The 15,189-nt window shown below is 40.1% G+C and overlaps 1 protein-coding gene and 1 long non-coding RNA gene across 2 annotated transcripts in view; both read right to left on the reverse strand.

Moving 5' to 3' along the window:
* Nucleotides 1-14,225, reverse strand: part of CLVS2 (clavesin 2) — a 31,523-nt gene extending 17,298 nt beyond the window's left edge. The window contains exon 1 of the mRNA XM_053459021.1: nt 12,745-14,225. Coding sequence (XP_053314996.1) covers nt 12,745-13,133 — 389 coding nt within the window. The 5' untranslated portion in view covers nt 13,134-14,225. The remainder of the gene's footprint in view (nt 1-12,744) is intronic.
* On the reverse strand, nt 9,795-10,184 carry LOC128483004 (uncharacterized). The gene is made up of 2 exons (XR_008351034.1): nt 10,037-10,184; nt 9,795-9,945 (listed from the first exon to the last, which is right to left on the reverse strand). It is a non-coding gene; the product is annotated as an uncharacterized LOC128483004 (long non-coding RNA).
* Nucleotides 14,226-15,189: the final 964 nt, after the last annotated feature.

Here is a 15,189-nt window from a genome sequence, read left to right on the forward strand (position 1 = left end):
ACTAATGTGACGTCTCAGGTTGTAGAACATTTGGGTCTATCCACTAAGAAGCTGAGTGGTCAGTCAACCAGACTCAACTGAGTGGTCCCTGCAATAATAATATTATCCTGCAGATGCATTACTACATACATTTTCTATACCATCTATTCCATTTCTATATTCTCCATAGCTTCTATGTATGATTTTATCCAGCTCTGACACTGCAACTTTTCATACAGACTTTGGCTGTCCCTACATAGGACGGAGACAGCAACTTGTTCCTGTAAAAAGAATAAATCATCGCTCAAACGATGTGCTATGACAGCTTTTGCACTTTGTCAAAATAACTCGAAGACGTAATGTCCTTGTTTCTTGTGAAAAGTCAACATAAGCAATAAATCATGTTTATAAAAAAAAAACGTCTTCCAGAAAATGTTGCCTGCTGTTACAACTAATGTGTGTATTGGAGCCAGAGTAATTAAAAATATGGGAGCCTGTTGGTCAAATAGTCTTCTTTAGCAAGGAACTAAAGTACACAACTATCTGTCATCGTTCACCGGTGATAATGTACAATATTAAAAAGTCACGTTTATAGCTAAGTTGAAGCAAGGCTTTGCCATGTTGTATACAATAAACAGCCCTGAGTGTTAGGGTAAGTCCAGGGTTTTAGGATCTTTAATGTTGCACACCCAGTTATATGCAGTTGAAAAGGTTCTGCATAGACAGATAGACCTTAGTATAGATGAAGTCCTTCTCAACTGAGCTTTTCCAAAGTAGTGTTATCTTGCAATAAATTCTATGAGGACATTGTATTCACCCGGGCTATATCTGCCTATTATTAAAATATTTCAAAATCTCAAAACACGCACACTTTCTTGAGTATAGGTTAAGTCTGCGTAGAGCTGGTCCAGCCTTATAATGGGAAAGTGTCTACTGGACATTGTAATAAAAAATACAGGTTATCTTTGATGGAACAGGACCCAGTTTAAATAAGAACTATTTAAGTCCCTACATTAATTGAGAACCATCCCTTTCCATCATAGCTTTAGAAATGTCTAGTGTGTTCTGGGTTGTCAATTGTTTAGAATGCATACCTGCCAACAGGAATTTCCTGGGACAGTCCTGTTTTTTTTGGTTTCTGTCCCCATTACACTATGCACAGGCAGCATTGCGTTTTAACTGTGTAGATCGAAGACACCCACAGCCTAAACACTTGTAAATGAGCACCAAACGACCCAGTATCTGTACTGGTATCTCTATGCGTACTGGTTAGCCCAGAGCTCAATGCAAGAGCTCCTTCAGGCCCTGCCCACTTTGTCCTGTAAATCCAGGAAGGAAATGTTGAGTATATATTACGTTGCATTTTTTTCTTCCAATGTTGACTAGTATGGTATGGTGGAGGGATCCTTGTGTGCAAGCGATGTTCATTTTTGGCAGTTTATCAAAAATGTATCGTTGGAGCCATGTTTCCAATGGAACATATGATACAAAACACTAGTCTAGAACATGAAGGAAGTGTTCTGGAGGGCAGCCACAGATTCTAGACATATTCACTCACCTCTAATGTTAGAGAGTCCTATGTTTAACACTCCTTTTACAAAAAAATACTAAAAATGAATAGTAACTAGTGAACCATTTACAAGAAGACATCCTGCCTGTTTTCGTTGAACCTTATTGATGTATATGATAATTTACATATTAATAACCTTATCAGGATTTCATATACAATAGTTCAGCGGTTCGCTTAATCCTGCATTTGATTGAATTTGAAATTACGGAAAAGCTCTTTAGAAGCACTTAATGTATTTGAAATATGACAGTTCCCCAAACTGTGTAGACTTATTAAAATTACATCAATGCTGCTCCATTGTGCATTCAAACAGAACCACAGTGTGGCAGACATATTGTTGAATGCCACATGCTGTTTTATGTTATTTCACATCGTGACCTGTCGTTTTGCAATTAACAAAGCCATTCTAGTAACTTACTATTTGCAGAAACCACAAGCACAAAGCATGACAAGCGTTCAATATGGTTCATATGTGGTACAGGAAGAAATTATTCCCAAACTTGCAATTTGAAGCCATTTCCTTTTTTCTTTAGTCTCCGCTACGCTTAGCTAATAAAATTCAGTATTATCTACAGGCAGTAGCACATTTTAATGCCAACAACCAGGGCCGGCCCTACCATGGAGCAGAGTGGGGCAATTGCCCCAGGCAGCACTTTTGAAGAGGCGCCTTTTTTTTTTTTTTTTTTAAGCGGAGGAGAGAGAGGGGCGCCGAGTGGTTTTCGCTTACCAAGTTGTCAGTACCCGCTCGGCGCCCCTCTCTCTCCTCTGCGAGCCCTCTAGCTCGGTCGCGGTGCCGGCTTGTAATGCTGAGCGCCGGAATATGACGTCATTCCCGGCGCTCAGCAGTAAAGCAGCGCGCACCGTGGCAGAGCAGGGAGACTCGCCGCAGGACTGCTGAAGGGTAAGTGAAGTACAAAGGGGGGGGGTAGGGTAGATAATAGGGAGGGAGGGGGGTAAATAATGATAAGGTAGGAAGAGAAAGGGTAGATAATGAGCGGGGGGGCGGCATTTCAAACTTCGCCCCAGGCGGCATTATGTCTTGGGCCGGCCCTGCCAACAACACTGCACAAAAATAAAATAACCCTACTTCCTTGTATACCCTTAATCTCTCAATTTGCTGTTTACGACACTTCAGGTGTCCAAATCAGGACATCTTTCTTGGGGTGTGGCATAAAAAATATGGGCTTTGCATTGTTGGTATGTAAGGGTTGTTTACTGGGTAGCAACCTTAATGGAAATACACACTCACATGGGAAGATTGCAATGTCCAGCATTCAAACTTAAATGAAAATTAAAAAAACATTTTGCAACGGTGTGTAAGCAGAAAGCAAGCAAGAAAATATACATAGAAGAACGCATGTCAGATATTTAAGGCAGCTCTTGCAGTGATGTATTCTACCGATCCAACAATTGGGATAGAGGACACCACTGCAAGCGCTGCCAGTTCAGGTAACTCCTTGTAAATGCATATCTGCACCATGCTCACAATTTTGCACGTGGCAGTACTGACTTTGGGTCCTGCCCTGCAAAGCGGTGATCTTGTCCTATAAGCAGAAATGAGTCCCAAGTCCCAAGCCACAGTCTTGTGTATATCATTTACTGTGCTACAGGATAACTTCTAGATGGGCAGTTGGTCAACGTGAAAGAAAAGGAGCATGCTAAGTATGCAACAGAAACAGAAGCGTGCTTGCAGTGTGTGGGGGTCCAGATTTGCCAATATGTAATGTCGGGAGGTCAGGAGGCCAGGGCTATAGAAATCACACAGGAGTCTAGGGCTGTGCGCTGCTCAAGCTTTCCAATGCATACAGCAAACTCAGTCTAGTGACTTAGAAGTTATTGGTTATGGGATTTATCCACTTTTACCTCGTTTATATCAGTTACAGATATAGTGGAAGATCATTTTAAAAATGTTAGCAATAATTGCAATTATCTCTATATGCACTTTTCACTTGTATCCAATGTTCCATGTATTGCCTGCAGGTGATAGGGTAAAGAGAAATACACAAAGAGGTGTTCCAAAGTAGATTTGGTGGGGTACTCTCTGCTAAGAGAACCTTGCACAGGGCACCATTAACAATAATGATGGCCCTAGTTTTCATTTTTTGGGTTGGTGTAATAGCTACACCCAAATTAGTTTAAAAAATGATTGCTGAACATTTTCATATCCACTATAATTACACTTATCTAGAGAATATTGGCATCAGGATAATGACCTCTGTCCCGGGATATAAATATAACATTTGATCAGTTTGCAGAAATTTATAATAGAAACACTGGTTATTATATTCTTGCTGTTGCCAAGAACAAGAAACCTTCAAGTTATCGGCTTATATAATCAGCAGTTTGTGCCAGAGGCAATTTAATTTAATAGTACCGTATTTGCTCGATTATAAGACGACCCTGATTATAAGACGACCCCCCATAATCTGAATATTAACTTAGGAAAAAAAGAAAAAGCCTGAATATAAGACGACCCTAAAGGAAAAAAGTTTTACCAGTAAATGTTAATTCATGTAAACTATTTTTTTTAATAAAAGCTATGATTGAGAAAAATATTTTTTTTTTGTTTTTATTTCTTGTATTTTCCAACCTGTCCCCCAGTTACGCACATCTGCCCCCAGGCTTGCCACACCAATATGGCACTGTGGCCCATGATATGCCTTTTAACCCTCTATATGCCACTGTGCCCCATGGTATGCCTTTTGACCCCCTATGTGCCACTCTGCCTCCAGAAATGCCTTATACCCCTATATCCCATTCTGGCATTTAGGGGGTTAAAATGCATATTATGGGGCAGAGTGGCATATAGGGAGGTATAAGGCATTCCAGGAGGCAGAGTGGCATTAAGGGAGTTAAAAGGCATTATATAGAGCACTCTGCCTCCAGAAATGCCTTATACCCCTATATGCCACTCTGGCATTTAGGGGGTTAAAAGGCATATTATGGGGCAGAGTGGCATATAGGGAGGTATAAGGCATTTCAGGAGGCAGAGTGCACTATTAAATGCCCCCTTAACGCCACTCTGCCTCCTGAAATGCCTTATACCTCCTTATATGCCACTCTGCCCCATAATATGCCTTTTAACCCCCTAAGTGCCAGAGTGGCATATAGGGGTGTAAGGCATTCCAGAAATGCCCTACACACACACACACACACACACACACACACACACACACACACACACTTACTTACCGACCGGTGCTTCCAATTTCCTGCTGTATTGCCGGGGCAGCGGGTTGACGTCTCATTCCGCGGCAGCCGGAAGGAGGTGGAGTTGGCAGCGGGGGTTTGTATGCGTCCGTCGCAAATACCTTCCCCGGCTGTCAGAGATCAGGAACTCTGGAACTGTGATCTCTGACAGTCGGGGAAGGTATTTGCGACGGACGCATACAAACCCCCGCTGCCAACTTCACCTCCGGAAGCACCGGTAAGTGTGTGTGTGTGGGGGGGGGGCGACGACAGGAGGATCCAGGTCCCCTGCAGCGGTGCGGGGGATCTGGATCTTAGTCTCCTAATCAGACCTCTATTTGAGGTCTGATTAGAAGACGACCCCGATTATAAGACGAGGGGTATTTTTCAGAGCATTTGCTCTGAAAAAAACCTCGTCTTATAATCGAGCAAATACGGTATTTGATTGTTAGATGTACCCAAATAAATAATCGAAAAATCTAGTTTAACATGAAATATGCACTACATCATTAAAATCAATATTGTTGTTATATATGCTGCTGTGTTCAGTTATGTTACAAGCACTGAAACACTTACATCTCTAAAACTATATATATATACATATATATACATATATATTAGCCTCTTAAAGAATTCTTCACATGCATTGACTCCTAGTGATTTCCCTTAGGTTGGTGCAGCCCCAGTATATACTAATTGCTGGAGATAAACGTACTGCTTCTGTTGTTTTGCGTAATTAAATAATTGATTATACTTCTTGTTTTCTTGCATAAATGAATTCTAATTATAGATTTTGCCATCAGTATATGTATTTGTATTACCATGAAAATCTCAATCTGCCTCTTGCCACAATCCCCAACACCAGTGTTCTGATCTGGCCAACAGAAATGTAGGGGGTATGTAAGTGCCCCATTTTAAAACCAGTAAATAGCTTGTAAATATAGTTCCATTGGTAATAATGGAAAAAAACTAATAACTGAAGATCACTAAAGTAGTACACTTAAATGGCAGCAATCATTCCTGTATGTGTTCTCTACTATTCAAGTTCATCACGACTAATGCAGCCATCAAACAAACAAATAAGGCAGTTTCTTTAAAACATCGATATCTGTAATATGTATTCTGCCAATGTGCACAAACTGCTGTTCGGCATAGTGTTTTCAACTTAAGGCCCAGCACCGTGTCCCATCAATAAAATCTATTTTCTTGGTTGTGCTGTCAATGTTACATTTCATGCAGGCTTATCATTGTTCTTCCCAGAATTACCTTTTCAAACTGTTCTCAGGTTTTATAGCAGATCTACAACAAATATGAAATCCACAATAAGAGTGTGAACAATTATAGCTATAGGTCTATACACAACCACAGTAATTCTGTACTGTAGAGCAGCACATTTGGAGAGACTAGCCTCTGTACTTTATGTACCACCACTTTCAGATTAGTCATGACTCGAGGTGGTGGATGCATCTGGAGAGAAATTATTTTTTCCCAAGGTCAGAACTCATTTCTTCTGATCCTTTGAACGGCTATGCTGCAAAAGTATTCTAGGATATGACCTCAAACCTCTCAATCAGTGATAGCAAGGGGACAAGAGATATTGGCCATTTTCTAGCACATCTCACTATTTACATTAATATATATACACACTGACTATAGCCAAGTTGGTGGCAGCCTGGAGAACACAGATGATGGATAATGTCATGCATGCAAGAGAAAATTAGTTTGCTAAATCTCCAGTAGAACCAACTCCTTCCAAGCCAATAACCCATTGAACTTTTTTATCTTTTCAACTATTCTATAGGGAATATACATTATATATGTATATAATGCAACCTCAGATGAAAAACAACACATAACATATTATACCCTGTCATGATTTATTCAACAAAAATAAAGCCAAATGGAGAAGCCATGTGTGAAAAAGTACACCGTTACTGCTTCCATAGGAATTAAGAATTAAGTAGCAGACAGGTGCTGCTAAAATGCCCTTGATTAATCGATCATCAGCAAGTCACCACCTCTATAAAAGCCGACATTATAGCTGTTTGCTGGTCTGGAGTGTGTGTGTGTTAACACTCTAGGAAAGGCATCGGCATTGATTTTAGAGGAACAATTGTTGCTGCCCATCAATCTGGAAAGGATTTTAAGGCCATTTCCAAACGATGTAAAGTCCATCAATTCACAGTGAGTAAGATTACTCAAAAGTGGAAAACATTGAAGACAGGAGTGGATGTCCCAGCAAATAAACCCCATGGTCAGACTGTAGAATGCTCAGAGAAATTGCACAAAACTCTACATCTCAAACTCAACGCACCTCAGTTAGCATGTTAAAGTCCATGACAATACATGAAAAGACTGAACAAGTATGGTTTATTTGGAAGGGTTGCCAGGAGAAGGACTCGTCTCTCTAAAAAGAATATAACAGTTTAGACTTCTGGAACAATGTTCTTTGGACAGACAAGATCAAAGTGGACATGTTTGGCCATAATGCACAGCGCCACCTTCGTTGGAAACCAAACACAGCATATCAGCACAAATGACTCTATATATTGTGACAAACCCTATAGCATGAGGGCCATACATGTCACTATTAGGGGTCCTAAGCACAGTCCTCTAGGGCAATCAGAGTCAGGAACAGCAGCTTTGAACAAAACAGCACTTTATTTTAACCGCTTAAACCCCAAAAACCAAATCATAAAAATAAAACCTAGCTCCCAATTGGAGCCCTCTCTAACTTAACTATGCTGGTCCAGACTGACCAGCCTAATCATCCACTAACTCAACCTGCCAGCCAGACCCAGCTACGCCAGGCTCTGGAAAACCTCCCCCAGACAACACACAAAATGTCCAGGCAGGTATTGCCTCACTTGGCTCAGGGATTGTCTTCTTCAGGGCCACTCCTTGCCCTGGGAGCACAGGGAACCTCCTCTTCTCCCAACAGTCTCCCTGAGTATCAGGCTCCAGGGGTTTTTAATGTCCAGCACCTGTGCCTGATGCCGGCCTCATAGAAATCCCGGACCGGATCCTGCAGATTTCTTGCCTCCTGGAAAACTCGGGATGGAGTTTCCACAGAATGGGGGAATGGAGCATTGGCCCACCCTGCTCTCCAATTGCTCCACCCCAGGGACCCATATGTATAATCTGCATAGCAGCTGTACTCAGATGCCATGCTAATCATCTCCCTGGGGTTCACACTGTCACAATATATATATAGATAGATAGATAGATAGATAGATAGATAGATAGATAGATAGATAGATAGATAGATAGATAGATAGATAGATATAAAGGACTCCAATCTATACTTACACAGAAAACTTTCAGACAAATTATAGACAAATAAAAAAAATAGAAAACAAGAATTATCTTCCAAGCTCTGTCTCTCTCTCTTAGTAATATCATTGTATATGAGTCATGCAGCCAATGGATTCCTGATATGTTTGGCCTGACAAGTGACAGCTCACATTCACTTCATTAAGGAAATAATAGAGAAAGTGGCCAAAATCGTAAGTCATCTCAAGTAATGTCAAAGCATACAACTACCTCTCCTTGGGGATGTATTCCTGTTTGTATTTCATTACTCCAAAATAATTTATTATCATTTAATATGTATAATTTTCCTGAGCTCTTCTTGTTTACCTAATGAGCTATGACTCTAGCAGTACGCGCAGCAGGAGATAGAAACTATATAATTAGTTATATACAGTATGCAAAAAGATTATTATGTTTATATAATGAGTATGTCTTTCGAGGGATTTGTACAACAATGTGCCACTACTGAATAATAACCAAATGTATGATGACCAACCCTTATCAGTAGTGCCTTATATGTTTTAAGGGGGCCACATCACTCACAAACATAGCACCTAGTGGATGTCGCTGTGGGGGCAGTAAAGGTTTTTAATTTTTATATTTTTAGTGGCAGAAGCACTTTTTTTATTTGTTTATTATTTTATGTATGTATTTAATTATTTAGCACTGCTTCCAGCACAATATGACTAGAGATCCATTATTGTTGAGTAGCCCCTCCTGCCACGCAGGTACCTCATTAATGGTGTCCTAAGAAAGGCTTTGAATTGCATGCATTGGTTTAAATGCACTGATTCACCTCCTTGGTAAGCAATATAACCATGAAAAATTAGGACTCACCAAACATAGGGTACTTTGATGTAGTGGCTGGGATAAGCAATATACGGCCATATAGTGTGAAAGAATTCCCAATACTTATGATTTTTATGATTTTGTTTTTAAATATTCATTTTAGTGAATGTGAATTGGCAGTAAGGATTTTTTGCCAAATCTCACGCACTCACATTTTAGTGAATATATTTGCCTGAGTTTTGTATTAAGCTGATGGCAGGCGTATGCCTAAAACCTACACTGCTATGCACCCCTCATGTTTATTTACCTTTTACCAACATATACAACACATTGACTAGTACACCTGTAGTGTAATAACACAGAAATATGCAATTTCTCTTAAAAAGCTTCTGTATTGCTATAAGCATTGTCCTACCAAACCAAACAATGCACACACTGAACACATTCCAGAAATGCTTTGGGCTAGATCAATGGTTGCAATGCTTACAACACAGTTCAGCCACAGTCTATTCATCTTGTTATAGGTACTGTTACTTAACCCATAGCTATGAGGGCAATAATTCCCAGATACTAACCTTGGGTCTATTCACTAAGAAGTCAGGTGGTCAGTTGAGATAAGGGTTAACTCAACTTGGTTAAGGTTGACTAATGATGCAGGGATTCACTAATTGGGCAGAATTAGGAGAATGTATAAGACAATATACACCCAGTTTTCTTTTAAATTCACCCACCACACATGTGGTGGGGAAAGAAGAGGAGCAAATAGTGCCCCCAGGGTTAAAAAGGTGGAACTACATTTTTTCTTTATTATCTCTTTTTATTTTTTTATTATTTGCATGGATTCACAGGTTAATGAACTCGTAAGTTACCTCCATGTGAGCCTTGAATTTGCAAGCACTCGTAATGTAATTAATAGACCTTCCAGGTTTAGAAAAAATAATAGTGTTTTAATAGATTTGTTCTTCGTATTACCTGCTTTTTTTCTGTATACCTTAGCAAAGGAATGATTCAGTGAGTGATATTCAGTTGTGAAGTTGTTGAGGCTTATCAATAAAGAAACATGTTGTCTGAAAGTAATAAAAATGGAGCAAACATTGTGAACATTTCTTTGGTTGCTGTTGTGCTTGCACCATTATCATATGAAGGAATCCTGTTGGTTTTACGAGTCTCCAGACGAAGCTCTGCCTCCCCAGGTACCATGGGTAATTTTTGGTTTCTCCTGGCAGGTGATCAGTTTGGCAATGCCCACTCACTTCCCAGCTCTGAAACTTAAGGCTATCTTGGGCTAGACAAGACTTACCCCAGGGACGTAACTAGAAACCACAGGGCCCTGGCACGAAAATTGCCCCAGGGCCCCCCACCACTTGTCTGTGCCTTCTTTGTCCCCCTTCCATATGGCACACATATGTAAACACACTTACACAAATTACACACACCTACTCATATTCACTAACACATACATACACATTCATTCTAACACACACTCCATCTCACCCACTTACACATCCATACTCACACTTCTACACATCCATGCTCACACTCAAAATTACACATCCATGCTCACACATAATTACACATCCATGCTCACACATAAAATTACACATCCATGCTCACACAATTACACCTCCATGCTGACACACACACACAATTACACCTCCATGCTGACACAAACACAATTACACATCGCTCTCCCCCCACTAACCTCTCACCGCTCCAGCAGCTTTAACTTTGTCTGCTTGCACACAATATGCGGGCAGCCTGGGTTTCACCATGGGGTCACGTGCCAGTTCAAGATAGTTTAGAAAGGCCCCTTCATTAAGTCACTCCCCAGAAGAGGAAGAGCTATGGGCAGCCTGGCTTAAGAAGTTTCTAGGTATGATTACAGAAATGCAGAAAAGAATAGACATAGATTCCTCCATTTGTATAAACCAGCATGTGATCGTTGAACACTACGCATGTGCTGTTAAGAGCTGTACACAATATATTATTCTGCTTGCTCTTGGCAATAATTGTTTAAATTAGAAATGGGTCTAAAAAGGTATCCAGAAAAAACAATGATAATGCATGACACGTTTGTGTCAGCATGCAGACATGGACTGGCTATCTGGCATATCAGGCAGATCAGGCAGATGTCCGTTGGTGTGCTGGCCAGCGGAACCTCATACTCATGGTCAACCTCATAGTCAACTGCATCACTACCCGGAGAAAGTAGACACTGACCCAGAGACCTGGATGTGTCACAATATTCTGTTTCCAGCTTGCCACATTGCAGGCTATGGGTTATAATAAATTAAAACTCGATTTTCCTGTTCAGCACCAGACTAAACAAAATATTGTATTTTGAAGTTTGTCCATGAAGCTTACATTACAATGAACTTTTTTTGTACAATGGCAGCTACTGTGCACCACAGACATTTCAGTTTTATTCAGTAAATCACTTGGTAGCTACAACGTGATCCAGAAACTTCCAGAAAGTGTACCAAAGCTTATAAACAATGGCTCGTAGCTTAGTGAAGTCTATGTTTATATGCTACAGGGAAAATTTACATCTAAGGATCACGTATGTGACTTAAAACCAACAAAGTCACCTATGTCCATCTTCTTCATTCAGGTAACACTTTTATATTAAAGGAGCTGGAAAAATATATACTGAGTGAATTTGAAATAATCATAAATGGTCTGTGTTTAGTCTCTGGTATATGTGTTCATAAACTTTCCAATGTAGCCTTGTTACATACGTTTCCGATAAGCAACACAAGTAAAGGCAAAAATCTTCTCACCCTACTTGCATATATGTATGATAAATAGAGTAAATGCTATACTGCGTGTTTAGAATTGACCAATAGAAAGAATACATTGGATTTCTGCGCACTAATTTTGTCATGTGTAATTTTACCTTATAATACAGGAAACAATATTATTGCAAAAAAAATGGAAGTGCTTCATTGTGGTTTAAAAAAGAGGTAGTGGTACTGAAAATAACCGAACTGGCCGTATGGCGTATGCTTCCTTGCAGAACCTCTGCTTGACTCCATCACGAAGCAGAATGTCTAAACTAAGAAGATTGGGCACTGGTACAGTTATTTTAAAATTCGAAATTTACATTGCATTACTAAAGATACTAACTAATTAAAGTGAACAAATAAAGTGATGTCACCTAAAATCTGAATTTGGAACAAAAACCTTATTTTCTGAGACCCAGAGATGTTGTTACCAGGGTACCCTGCAGTAGACAGAGGCAGCACCTCGGAGCCTGGAGTTTTTTTATTAAACATGAAGAGAAGGTGAAGGCAAATTTTGCAGTTACAGTTCATTCCAGCTGTCACGTGTATCTTGTCACATGGGATTGGGAAATTATGGTGAAGAGTATGTAAAGATTCACAGCCCCCTGTACATATTGCAGTAAAAGCACTCTGCAGCAAGTAAACCCATTACTGATTAACTCCCAATGTGATATAACAAACTATATACATAGTCAATGTTCAGATTGGAAATATAGACATAAGACAAGGACACATGGGATTTTGAATCTTGGGGGGCCACCTGCAATAATATTTTTTTATTTGTTGATTATATATATACATATATATTATATATATACATATACACACACACACACATATATATTATACCTGGGTAACTTTATAAATGGTAAAATCCAGCTGAGACTATTTTTCATTCAGTGTAATTGAGAATTCCTAATCCTAGTGGAATTTTTTATTGTTGAGCAAATTAAAATATCCCATTGTTGATACATCACTTATATCACGGGAGCTTATAGCTGGCAAATGTACTCAAATCTTGTGTCCCCTGTTGTGTTCCTATAAAACCATGTTTTATATTGTCATCATTATGTAAAAAACGCTATTTGTGTAAATATAAATGATTTTATGGACTTTATTTACCTGCTTTGGTCCCAGTTGGCAGCAAATAATACAAGTATCTTTCTTCCAAAATGGTCAAGGTTTGACAGAACCCCAGGGAAGCCGTCTTTCAGTCCTTGTTTGATTCCTGGATCTGTAGCCTTAAAGTTCTTGAACATATCCAGATTCTGTTGGCGGTACTCAAAGTACTGGGCCAATAGTCGGAAAGCCTCAAAGTGGTTAAATTTCCTCGCCCGCAGAAACCTTAAAATGAAGGCATCATCTGTCCTGAGGAAACCAATATCTGGCCGGGTTATCACCATATCCCTTACCTCCTGGATGTCTTGATGCAAGGTGTCTGGGTTCTCATTTAGCTCCAAGCGAGCTTTCTCCAATGTTTCAGGTGATAATCCAGCCTGCAAGTGGGTCATTTTTGTATCTTGGGTTATGCTCTATTCTATGTCTATGGATTCCCTTATATTCCTGAGAGTAATGTTGTGTCTTGTTTTTCCTTTTTGTTTCACACAAGTGTTCCCAGCGAATGAGTTTAATAATACAGGTAAGCAGATGTGCCAAGAATTACAAAACAACCACACACAGTAGGTTTTGCTAAATCCCCAAACCCCTCGCTTGAAAAAGAAAAAGTGTCCGCCAATTAAGGTTCGAAGGGAGTTGCAATGGGAGTAGATCAAATGCCCAACTTGTTTCTGTATCCTCCTGACCTCAAAGGTAAGGATAGGAGAGAGTGATAAAGCGCCTCCAGGTGGTAGAAATAGGTAATTGTACTCTCCGTCACCACAGAGTCTCCTCCGAATTTTGCCTATGACAATCTTGTCATCCTTCTAATGAATCATATCGGCCACGGCGTCTTATTATACTGTTCCGATTCCGGTGTTAACGAATAAGCAGATGCTTTAGTCTGTTCTTGTAGTGATCATGTGTCAGACGCCCAGACTTTCGCTGTCACTGATGAATATCAGCTACAGCCTTGTGTTATCGATCCTTACCAATATCCCATCGTGGGCTGTATGTCTCTAGTCCTGGGTGGTCACAAGAAGGTTGAAACACATATCCAATAAGAAATTGCCATCTTGAAGAAGAAGAAAAAAAAATAAAAAAGCAAATCAATGTGGCAATCTGCAGCAGATCCGCTAGTTAAAGAAAAATCTGACGAAAGAAACAGCTAACATCACTCTTAGGAATGAAAAAGAAAAGGAGGCTTAGGTTTTCCGGTACATGTGGTTCTTGCAGCTGATTTTAAAAGGTGATGACAACACCCTTCCTTGCCGTCACAGTCCTCCCAATCAGTAAGGTAGCAGTGAGAGATCAGTAATTCCACATATGCATCGCTTAATCCTCACACGCACAGGTCTTCGTGATTATTGTGTTTTAGCAGAACGTACAGAGCAGGCAGCAGAGCCGGATCTAAAGTGGATGAGCTATCTGTGTCGCTTGTGTTCTTGCCTTACAGTTACTGCGGATGGCAATGAGATGAGAGGCTGCCCGTCTGTTGTGTGCATTCAATCACTCCTGGTCCTGCTGCTGCTTGAGGGTGGGTGACGTCAGCATGGGCTGAGTCTGTACTATGCAGCTAGTACCTCTGCTTATACTTGATGCTGATAACAGGCACTCCAGCTGCCCTCGTCCCCTCTCAGCTTTACGCTGCATCTACCCTATTCTGACCCCCCCCCACCATCACATGCCAGTCACATCCTTTGTTACCGATCCCTACTTAATTCTGCACCTGCTGTCCTTCCCTTTATTTTGTACAATAAATTCCCCCTTCCCAGAACTAGTCCAGGCCCACCAAAATGCTACCCGCATATAAAGAAAACCATGCATGGCTGCTGTTTGACATCTTTCCTTTTGTTACTTTATGCACGACTGAATTCTCTAATTTCCCGAATAAGCCACTGAAGTAGGAAAAAAAAAGACATAAAATTAGAAAAATAACATAAAATGGGCAGGAGGGGAAAAAAAACAGTTAATACATTGCACAAGTACCAAAGTACCTGGGATACAGAAACAACTGTGTACATCGTTTTTGGATAACGTGACTAATAATGAATAATGAAAGAATAATGAAACGTTGGGGGGATTTAATGTCAGAGAGAAGCACTTCTCCCGCAGACTACAATAGAAAACGACATGCGATAAAAACAGTTATCCGCTCCACCATCTCAGCTAATGATCCTTGGCCAATATAACGCTTGATGTCTACATTTTTCATTGCGGTCTATGGGAGAATTGCTAAGTAAGTAAAATATAAAACATTGGATGCTTTATTTAAATGGATGCGTTAAACTAAATTATTGAGTGTAAATACTGTGCGGAATTAAAAGTACCCCTCCATGTAATATATTGAATGGTTGTTTGAGTTGAAGGAGAGTAATTTTAAATTCACCTGTAAAGGGGACCTATGGTCCTTGTTGTACATGTGCTTGCCTGACCCCGTCAGGTTCCTTTCCACTTAATTTCCCTTCAGTA

Source organism: Spea bombifrons, chromosome 3 (assembly GCF_027358695.1).
Source record: "Spea bombifrons isolate aSpeBom1 chromosome 3, aSpeBom1.2.pri, whole genome shotgun sequence".
NCBI lineage: Eukaryota > Metazoa > Chordata > Amphibia > Anura > Pelobatidae > Spea > Spea bombifrons.